The 10,000-nt window shown below is 47.0% G+C and overlaps 2 protein-coding genes across 4 annotated transcripts in view; both read left to right on the forward strand.

The window, feature by feature from the left end:
- The window catches only part of LOC122975998 (wiskott-Aldrich syndrome protein family member 3-like), a 23,614-nt gene extending 17,098 nt beyond the window's left edge, over positions 1–6,516 (forward strand). For both annotated transcript variants that reach the window (XM_044344237.1, XM_044344230.1), the window contains 5 exons: positions 1,445–1,569; positions 2,484–2,738; positions 3,355–3,494; positions 3,774–3,989; positions 6,306–6,516. In XM_044344237.1, coding sequence (XP_044200172.1) covers positions 1,445–1,569; positions 2,484–2,738; positions 3,355–3,494; positions 3,774–3,989; positions 6,306–6,469 — 900 coding nt within the window. In that variant the 3' untranslated portion in view covers positions 6,470–6,516. The remainder of the gene's footprint in view (positions 1–1,444; positions 1,570–2,483; positions 2,739–3,354; positions 3,495–3,773; positions 3,990–6,305) is intronic.
- A 1,371-nt stretch (positions 6,517–7,887) lies between these two features.
- Positions 7,888–9,521, forward strand: zgc:110222 (uncharacterized protein LOC550336 homolog). 2 transcript variants are annotated; one of them, XM_044344304.1, is made up of 3 exons: positions 7,888–8,111; positions 8,849–9,109; positions 9,187–9,521. In XM_044344304.1, exons 1-3 carry the CDS (start codon positions 7,979–7,981, stop codon positions 9,393–9,395), a joined length of 603 nt encoding a protein of 200 aa, XP_044200239.1. In that variant the 5' UTR covers positions 7,888–7,978; the 3' UTR covers positions 9,396–9,521. The 2 variants fall into 2 exon arrangements, with proteins under 2 accessions (XP_044200239.1, XP_044200248.1); XM_044344313.1 differs by having other exon boundaries at positions 8,078–8,141.
- Positions 9,522–10,000: the final 479 nt, after the last annotated feature.

Below are 10,000 nucleotides of genomic sequence, written 5' to 3' on the forward strand. Positions count from 1 at the left end.
TCAGCTTTTGGACAATTTCTTTTCAGCTGACAAACTGCAGCAGTTTTCATGGTGATTTTCAAATTAATTGCCTTTTTATTTGAGCAGGAGCAACTGTATCTAATGAGAATCTTAATTTATCATTAACATTCAGCAAGGACATCAACTAAGCCAGTTGTGGGTATACCTGATAGCATAAAGTGGTTCATAAGTGTACCTGGTACCAGAACACCTGAGGCCAAAGATCGATGATCAACTTAGTAGTTGTGTCATCTGATCTGCATCTTGGACACTCAGGTGAAGAGACGAGCAGAGCTGTCAGCTGATCACCGCCTGGTAGTGAGTCGGAGGCTGCCGGACAGACTTGGTAAAACCAATCAAGTAGTAAGGGTGGACTGGGAATGTCTAGCAGAGGCCCAGGTCCATGAAGTCTTTAAGTTTGAGTTGAAGGGCCACACAAGTGGGCCATGTTCAGGACCTCAGTTGTGGAGGCGACTGTTGTGGCCAGAAGGTCAGTGGTGCCTGTCGGGGCAGTAAACCGAGAACCTGCTGGTGGACACCAGTAGTGAGAAGGTTGTCAAGCTGAAGAAGGAGGCCTTTGATGTTTGGCTGGCCCAGGGGTCTCCTCAAGCAGCAGTCAGGGGACCTGAGGGCCAGAAGGGCAGCAGCTTTGGTTTCTGATGAAGCAAAAACCCGGGTGTGGGAGGACTTCAGGGACGACGTGGAGACAGACTTTCAGTTGGCCTCAAAAAAGTTCTGGCAAACCGTCAGGCGACTCAGGAAGGGGAAGCAGGGCTTAACCCAGGCTGTTTACAGCAGGGGTGGAGAACTGCTGACCATGATGGAGGACATTGTCGAGCGGTGGAAAGAGCACTTTGAGGAGCTCTTAAACCCTCTATGTAGGAGGCTGAGTTGGATGACTTGGAGGAAGCCTCACTCATATCCCCGGCAGAGATCTCTGAGGTAGTCAAAAAGCTTCTCAGTGGCAAGGCGCCGGGTGTGGATGAGATTCACCCTGAGATGCTCTGGACACTGTTGGGCTGCCATGGCTGGCATGCCACTTCAGTGTTGCATGGAGGTCGGGGACAGTGCCCGTGGACCGGTAGACCGGGGACCAGAGGATGTGCTCCTACTGTCGGGTATCACACTGCTCAGCTCAGCTTTAACATGCTGTCTGTCAAAATCCAATCGCAGCAGGCTTGCTGGCTGACAAACCCTCAGATGCTGACGGGACAATAAGTTCACAGTTTATTAATATCACGGCTTAACTGAGTGTAAACATCTTTACTCGGACAGACGAGCTTCAATAAAACTGGATGATGGCACAGACAGAAACATGAATGAGAAGAAATAAAACGACAAAAACTCCCAGAATCTGTTCAGATCTTTATGGAGACATGAGAGTCAAATGCTGAACAGAAAATAAGTCAGTCTTTAACTTCTTCTTCTTCTCCTCCCTGTGCAGGTCCGGAAAGCTCGTAACAGACGTCAGGAGTGGAACCTGATGGCCTACGACAAGGAGCTCCGCCCAGACGCTCGAGTCACACCGTCACCTTACCACACCTCCGACGGATCGCTATCACCTGACAGGTACTCATACACTCACACTAAGACACTGTATTATGAAAATAGAACAAATGACATTAAACATGATAGTAAACAATGTAGAGTTCTTTGAATTACTTACTGAGAGGAAATACTAACTTCACTTCATCTGATTTAGAAACTGTAGAGGAATTTTTCACTAAACCAAAAGACAGCAAATCCTCTAAATAGTTATTTCATAATCAAGATAGACAAGTTAAAAAGTACTGTGTAGGCAAAGAATACAGATTTATCATTCATATTAATAGATCAAAGGCAAAAAAGTGTGGTGTTGAATTCAGGAAAGTCAGTGTCGCTAAAGTTAAATTAATGGTAATAGTTTGTAAGAACAAACCACCTGCGGTAGATGATCTTGATGGCAAGCACATTGCTTCACTAATTCACACATATTGTCAGTGTTTTAAGAAAGACGCGTCCACAAGTAAGGAAAATATCCAAAGTAGTGCCAATACCAAAAAATAAAAAGTTGCCGTTTTGTGAATCCAATAGTTTATTACCAGTTTATTACCAGTTTAGCATAGCATTAGTATGATCACAGTTAGCCATAGACTGTAAATGCTGCGTGCTAACCGAGCTAGCAGCTAGCGCTATGGTCAGCTCCACCCTCTCATCCAAATATGGTCACTTCTGGCTCCAAAAATCCAAGATTTGCAACTTTCAAATTGCCAAACTTGAGGTTTCACAACGGCCGTCTACAAACCAGTGACTGACGTCATGGTCACTACGTCCACATCTGGATCGCCCCCCGGTGGCTGGTTGCAGTATAGGTCATAAGTCCAGCCCTCCATGTTGGCGGATGAGTTGAACTAAAAGACACTTTTCCCCAAAGATGTTTGTTCTCATGTTTCTCTGGGTGTGACGTCATGATTGACACACAGTGTCTTCATGTCTGCCAACAGGTCAGACGACCCCTGCAGCCCCCACCACCATGACGCCCAGGGGCATGATGGGAAGGATCATGTTGCCATGGTGACTGGTGGCAGCGGTCAGACTCAGTCATTGGACCGCGCCCTCCGACCCGCCTCTGTGTCCTCTGCGGTTGCCGCGACAACCGCCCGGCAGCACTCTCTGGGCCGCAACCAGCCACATCATCACCACCACCTGGCACCGGCCAATCAGAACGGAGCACGGCCCAACGCAGCCAAGGAGGCCAAGTATGCACACACACACACACACACACGTACATACACACACGCACACACACACACACACACACACACATACACACACAGACACACACACACACACACACACACACACACATACACACACACACACATACACACACACACACATACACACACATACACACACACACACACACATACACACACAGACACACACACACACACACACACACACACACACATACACACACACACACGTACACACACACACACACACACATACACACACAGACACACACACACACACACACACACACACACACACACATACACACACACACACGTACACACACACATATACACACACACACGTACATACACACACAGACACACACACACACACACACACACACATACACACACACACACACATACACACACACACATACACACACACACACATACACACACACACATACACACACACACACACACGTACACACACACACACACACACACATACACACACACGTACACACACACATACACACACACACACACATACACACACACACACGTACACACACACACAAAGCTCCATCCTCTGACTCATGTTTGACCTTTGACCTCTGTCTCCCCGCAGTGATCATCAGATCCCGCCGGCCCCCCCGCCACCGCCCCCTCTCATGCCATCAGCGGGTCAGATGGCGTTCCCTGACAACTCCATCCACACCACTACCATGGCAACGCCGCTTCACCCTGCGGCCGCTCCTGGTAACCAAGGTAACGAGTTATTAGTTAGTCAGGTTTAATTATATAAAATGAATGATATCATTTTAATGACGGTGTCTTCAGACGTCGGCCTTTACACATCGTCAATATATTTATTTGAACTGTTGTTTTTGTCACAGAACACAAATATTACGCTTACGGGCGTTTATGTTTATGCGTCGCGTCGGCGTTCAAAGGCCTGAAGACTAAAATGATTATTCATTATTAGAACGTTTGCCAGACAGACGATTGTTGCAATACTTTGACCTGTTTGACTTTTTTGGTCTCTAGGTGGCGCCGTCCTCTCTCGCCCCTACAGCCCCTCCCCTCCTCCCCCTCCCCCAGCCAACTATGTCCCCTCCCCCTCCCGGCCCGGAGGCCAAGCCCCACCTTCAGCCACTAATGCGCCTCCGTTGCCCCTGGCGACGGACGGCAGGAAGCCTCCCGGCGGACCAAACGTGCCGATGAATGACGCCCGCAGCGACCTGCTGGCCGCCATACGCAGAGGTAGATCACATGACTCATCTCTGGGGGCCAATACTGAGAGGGCCCTTATCACACTGTGGGCCCCTTAGAAGGCATTTTATCATACTGTGGGCTCCTTAGAAGGCATTTTATCACACTGTGGGCCCTTAGAGGGCATTTTATCATACTGTGGGCCCCTTAGAAGGCATTTTATCATACTGTGGGCCCTTAGAAGGCATTTTATCATACTGTGGGCCCCTTAGAAGGCATTTTATCATACTGTGGGCCCCTTAGAAGGCATTTTATCATACTGTGGGCCCCTTAGAAGGCATTTTATCATACTGGGGGCCCTTAGAAGGCATTTTATCATACTGTGGGCCCCTTAGAAGGCATTTTATCATACTGTGGGCCCTTAGAGGGCATTTTATCACACTGTGGGCCCCTTAGAAGGCATTTTATCATACTGTGGGCCCCTTAGAAGGCATTTTATCATACTGTGGGCCCCTTAGAGGGCATTTTATCACACTGTGGGCCCCTTAGAAGGCATTTTATCATACTGTGGGCCCCTTAGAGGGCATTTTATCACACTGTGGGCCCCTTAGAAGGCATTTTATCATACTGTGGGGCCCTTAGAGGGCATTTTATCACACTGTGGGCCCCTTAGAGGGCATTTTATCATACTGTGGGCCCCTTAGAGGGCATTTTATCACACTGTGGGCCCCTTAGAAGGCATTTTATCATACTGTGGGCCCTTAGAAGGCATTTTATCACACTGTGGGCCACTTAGAAGGCATTTTATCATACTGTGGGCCCCTTAGAAGGCATTTTATCATACTGTGGGGCCCTTAGAGGGCATTTTATCATACTGTGGGCCCCTTAGAGGGCATTTTATCATACTGTGGGCCCCTTAGAAGGCATTTTATCATACTGTGGGGCCCTTAGAGGGCATTTTATCATACTGTGGGCCCCTTAGAGGGCATTTTATCACACTGTGGGCCCCTTAGAAGGCATTTTATCATACTGTGGGCCCTTAGAAGGCATTTTATCACACTGTGGGCCACTTAGAAGGCATTTTATCATACTGTGGGCCCCTTAGAGGGCATTTTATCACACTGTGGGCTCCTTAGAGGGCATTTTATCATACTGTGGGCCCCTTAGAAGGCATTTTATCACACTGTGGGCCCTTAGAGGGCATTTTATCACACTGTGGGCCCCTTAGAGGGCATTTTATCATACTGTGGGCCCCTTAGAAGGCATTTTATCATACTGTGGGCCCCTTAGAAGGCATTTTATCACACTGTGGGCTCCTTAGAGGGCATTTTATCATACTGTGGGCCCCTTAGAATGCATTTTATCACACTGTGGGCCCCTTAGAGGGCATTTTATCACACTGTGGGCTCCTTAGAGGGCATTTTATCATACTGTTGGCCCCTTAGAAGGCATTTTATCATACTGTGGGCCCCTTAGAGGGCATTCTATCATACTGTGGGCCACTTAGAAGGCATTTTATCACACTGTGGGCTCCTTAGAGGGCATTCTATCATACTGTGGGCTCCTTAGAAGGCATTCTATCATACTGTGGGCCACTTAGAAGGCATTTTATCATACTGGGGGCCCTTAGAGGGCATTTTATCATACTGTGGGCCCCTTAGAAGGCATTTTATCATACTGGGGGCCCTTAGAGGGCACTTTATCATACTGTGGGCCCCTTAGAGGGCATTTTATCATACTGTGGGCCCCTTAGAAGGCATTTTATCATACTGGGGGCCCTTAGAGGGCACTTTATCATACTGTGGGCCCCTTAGAGGGCATTTTATCATACTGTGGGGCCCTTAGAGGGCACTTTATCATACAGTGGGCCCCTTAGAGGGCATTTTATCATACTGTGGGCTCCTTAGAGGGCATTTTATCATACTGTGGGCCCCTTAGAAGGCATTTTATCACACTGGGCCCCTTAGAGGGCATTTTATCATACTGTGGGCCCCTTAGAAGGCATTCTATCATACTGTGGGCCCCTTAGAGGGCATTTTATCATACTGTGGGCCCCTTAGAGGGCATTTTATCATACTGTGGGCCCCTTAGAAGGCATTTTATCACACTGTGGGCCCCTTAGAGGGCATTTTATCATACTGTGGGCCCCTTAGAAGGCATTTTATCACACTGTGGGCCCCTTAGAGGGCATTTTATCACACTGTGGGCCCCTTAGAAGGCATTTTATCACACTGTGGGCCCCTTAGAGGGCATTTTATCATATTGTGGGGGCCCTTAGAGGGCATTTTATCATACTGTGGGCCCCTTAGAGGGCATGGTATTTTGCCGGGGCATTAGACGGTGGTTCTGGTCTGTCCTGGTCTGCAGGGATCCAGCTCAGGAAGGTCCAGGAGCAGCGGGAGCAGGAGGAGGCCAAGAAAAGGGAGCCGACAGGAAACGATGTCGCCACCATCCTGTCGAGACGCATCGCTGTGGAGTACAGCGAATCAGAGGAGGAGTCTGAACCCGAAGACCAGGAGTGGTCTGACTGACGAGGAGGCAGGAGAGGAGAGGAGAGGAGAGGAGAGAGGAGGAGAGGAGAGGAGGAGAGGAGAGAGGAGGAGAGGAGAGAGGAGGAGAGGGGAGGAGAGGAGAGGAGAGAGGAGGAGAGGAGAGAGGAGGAGAGAAGAGGAGAGAGGAGGAGAGGAGAGGAGAGAGGAGGAGAGGGGAGGAGAGGAGAGGAGAGAGGAGGAGAGGAGAGAGGAGGAGAGGAGAGGAGGAGGAGGCAGGAGAAGAGAGGAAGAGACAGGATAGGTGAGGAGGAGAGGAAATAGATTCTCTTACAGTGTTGAAGTGTTTATTTAATGATTATTATTATTATAATTGTTGTTATTGATCTGATTACTTTTGTTCTCCAGTCAGTAAATGTTCTGATGTCAGAGGTCAGAGGTCAAACCTCCTTCTTAGTGATGCCATGATGTCATCAGGCAGCAGGTCGTCCATTTTGTTTTTGTGTCTGAAGTCACTTCCTGTTTACGACGGCGTGAACGACGTGTAAATATTTCCATGTTCACACGTTCACTACGGTCTGCTAACAATCCCACAATGCAACGCTGCACGTTTTACCGACTCTACAGCTGATGGCGACGACAGACGAGGACGCGTTAATGTCTTTGATACAGGAAGTGAGTGATGTCACACACGTGGTCACGTCAGCTGTTTGGTCACATGACTTCTGACTTCGTGTATTTTTGAAAGTTGTTTTTATTTTATTTTGCTGCTTAAACTGAAAAACAAACATATTAAAGATATTTCTGCTGTTTCAGGTCATTTTTCAGTTTTGTAGAAATATTTTGTAATATTTATTTATTTATTTATTTATTTATTTGTTTGTACTTTTTAAATATTTAAGTTGTGTAAACGTTTCTTGTAGGTTTTGATGTTGAACTCGAAGATATTTTCTTTGTGATTTGATGTATTTTGTGACGTCGACGTGCTGATTCAGCATCTGATGCATTAGTTGCTATGGTAACCAGAGACGAGGTGTCACATGATGAAGATTTGATTCGTCGGTGTGGTGTAAACGATGACATCATCTTCAGTGTGTCTTCTGCGGTGATGTCATCGCTGCTGCTGCTGATGTCACAGCGTGTACCATCTGTGATTGGTTGTAGATTTATTGATTTATTGATCTGTGATGTGTTCTGTGTGATTTGCATGTCGGTGGAAAAAAATAACCAATGAATGAAGAGAAAGATCAAACTGTGACGTGAGTCTGTGATGAAAACATAAAGTTTATTTATTGATCAGCTGACTGGAGTCCAATGATTGATTTGAGTTCCTTTGTTGTTTCTGATCATTGAATTATAATCATATTTAATAAAACAGCAGCTGGAACTGATCAGCTGATGTTCCTGCAGCTGTCTGTATCATGACGTCAGATGTTCTATGACGTCATCGGGAGTATGTAAATGCTGATTTCCAACATGAGGATTGTTCATCCTGTTTTCAGCAGTTCTGACGTCACGGATCTGTCTCACGTTTAACCCCGATAGATCACCATGGTAACCGGGGTGGATCACCATGGTAACCCGTGCTGCAGCCTCCCTTCGCTGGAGGGCAGCAAATCGTTGGCTGCCGATAGTTTCACCTGCAGAAGAAGAAGAAGAAGAAGAGGAGGAAGAGGAGGAGGAGGTTCGTAACCAGCAGCAGCTGAGTCTGTGTGTAAGTTGTAAAGTTTGAGGTTTCCCGCTTTAATCAGACGATGTTTGGACTAAAGTTCGCGGCGGTCTCGTGCTGCAGCAGCTGTTCATCAATCAGCTGTTTCCTGTTTCCGTCTTTATCAACACGAGCGATGAAAGAACAAACCAACAGTTTGAGTTTAGTGATGAGAGCAGATTCTAGATTTGATTTATAAGTTAATCTGAAATAAACGAGTTTCTATGGCCCCAAACTCAGAAACGTGTAAAATGATGAAACATTTCCTGGTTTATCGATAAATGAGATCGATAATCGATAATTTACTGACAGCATGAATTAATATTATAGATCAGATAAAACAGGAAACTTCACCTGCTCATTTTTACGTTTTAGTTCTTTTTAAATGGACTTTTGCACGTGAGGCTGTAATGAGATGTATTAATGCAGTGGTGGGCAAATAGCGGCCCGTGGCCCTTATCTGGCCCTCCAGCAAAACCATGCGGTCCGTGAAGAAAGCTGAACATCAATCAGCTGTTTGTAGAGGAAACATTTCATTTAAGAGTCGTTTTTGTCAGATTTGTATTTATATCAGTTGCTGTAATTCAGTAATAATTAATAATTATTAACTAATAATTAATAATTATTTTCTGAAATGAATGAAAGGAAACAGACTTTTGTTAAATATGAATCCATAAACAGCTGCTCTCATGTGGGGTGCGTTTGTTTTGCAGACATGTCGGTGCAGGTGTGCTGCCTGTCGTTCCGCCAGCCGTACGCCGGTCTGATCCTGGACGGTGTGAAGACGGTGGAGAGTCGCTGGAGGCCCCTGCTGGCTCCGCTGGAGAACCAGACTCTGGCGGTCCACATCGCCCAGAGGGACTGGGAGGGGGAGGAGTGGCGGGCGGTGCTCAGTGGACCGCTGGGGATGAACCGGGCTCAGATCCAAGCGCTCCGGGAGTCTGGGGAGAGGTTTGGCCGCGGCGTGGTGGCAGGTGAGAAATGAAATGATGTTTAATCCTGAGTTTATGAGGAGTCCCTGAAGGCATCACGTGTGTAAACTCTGTTCCAGGATTGGTGGATGTGGGCGGGACCTGGCTATGCCCCGCCTCCCTACAGGAGGAGGAGCTACAGCCGCTGGAGCGGTCGGCCGTTCTGATTGGTCTACAGGAGAAACACCTGACTCACTTGTCCAACCCTCGCTGGTTGAAGCAGCCGCTGAGCGCTCGAGGAGGTCGCGACCTCTGGACTGTGGAGATCCCCGCTGAGCTGTTGCCATGACGACAAGTTCACACGTTCACTGTTTGAATGATGGTGTGATTTACGATCAGCTGATCCTTCAAGTCGACCAATCAAATGTTTATTTTCTTAATAAATTCTTAATAAATTTTCATCCAGTTTCCAAAAGTTTGCTGTCTTATTGATTATTGATCAGCTCAGACCTACAGATCAATAAGCACACTGGGGGGGGCAACAAGCCCTTAAACCCAAACCTGTAGACGTGCAGCTGATTGACAGTCAGCTGATCAGCTGATATAATTATGAGTTTACATGAGAACATGCAGGTTATTGATAAATCATTTTGATCTATTGGTCTAATTATCACAATTAAATGTTTATCACGTTGCTGCTACCTGATAACATTCACAAGTAAAACGTTTGTGCAGTAAACAGGAAGTTAAATGTACTTTGAGCCTCTGGTCATGTGACTTTAATCTGACATCTGAAACCTTTTGAAGCTGCTGTTTTACTTTTACAGCAGGTTTATTATGATCAGGCACCGCCGAGGTCCACAAGAAGCCTCTAGTGGACTTCAAGCAGACCTCCAGAGTCCACTTGGGCTGCAGACCTCACCTGAGAGGGTCTATCAACAACCCCGACCCCCT

The sequence above is a fragment of the Thunnus albacares genome, chromosome 3, assembly GCF_914725855.1.
Source record: "Thunnus albacares chromosome 3, fThuAlb1.1, whole genome shotgun sequence".
Taxonomy (NCBI): domain Eukaryota; kingdom Metazoa; phylum Chordata; class Actinopteri; order Scombriformes; family Scombridae; genus Thunnus; species Thunnus albacares.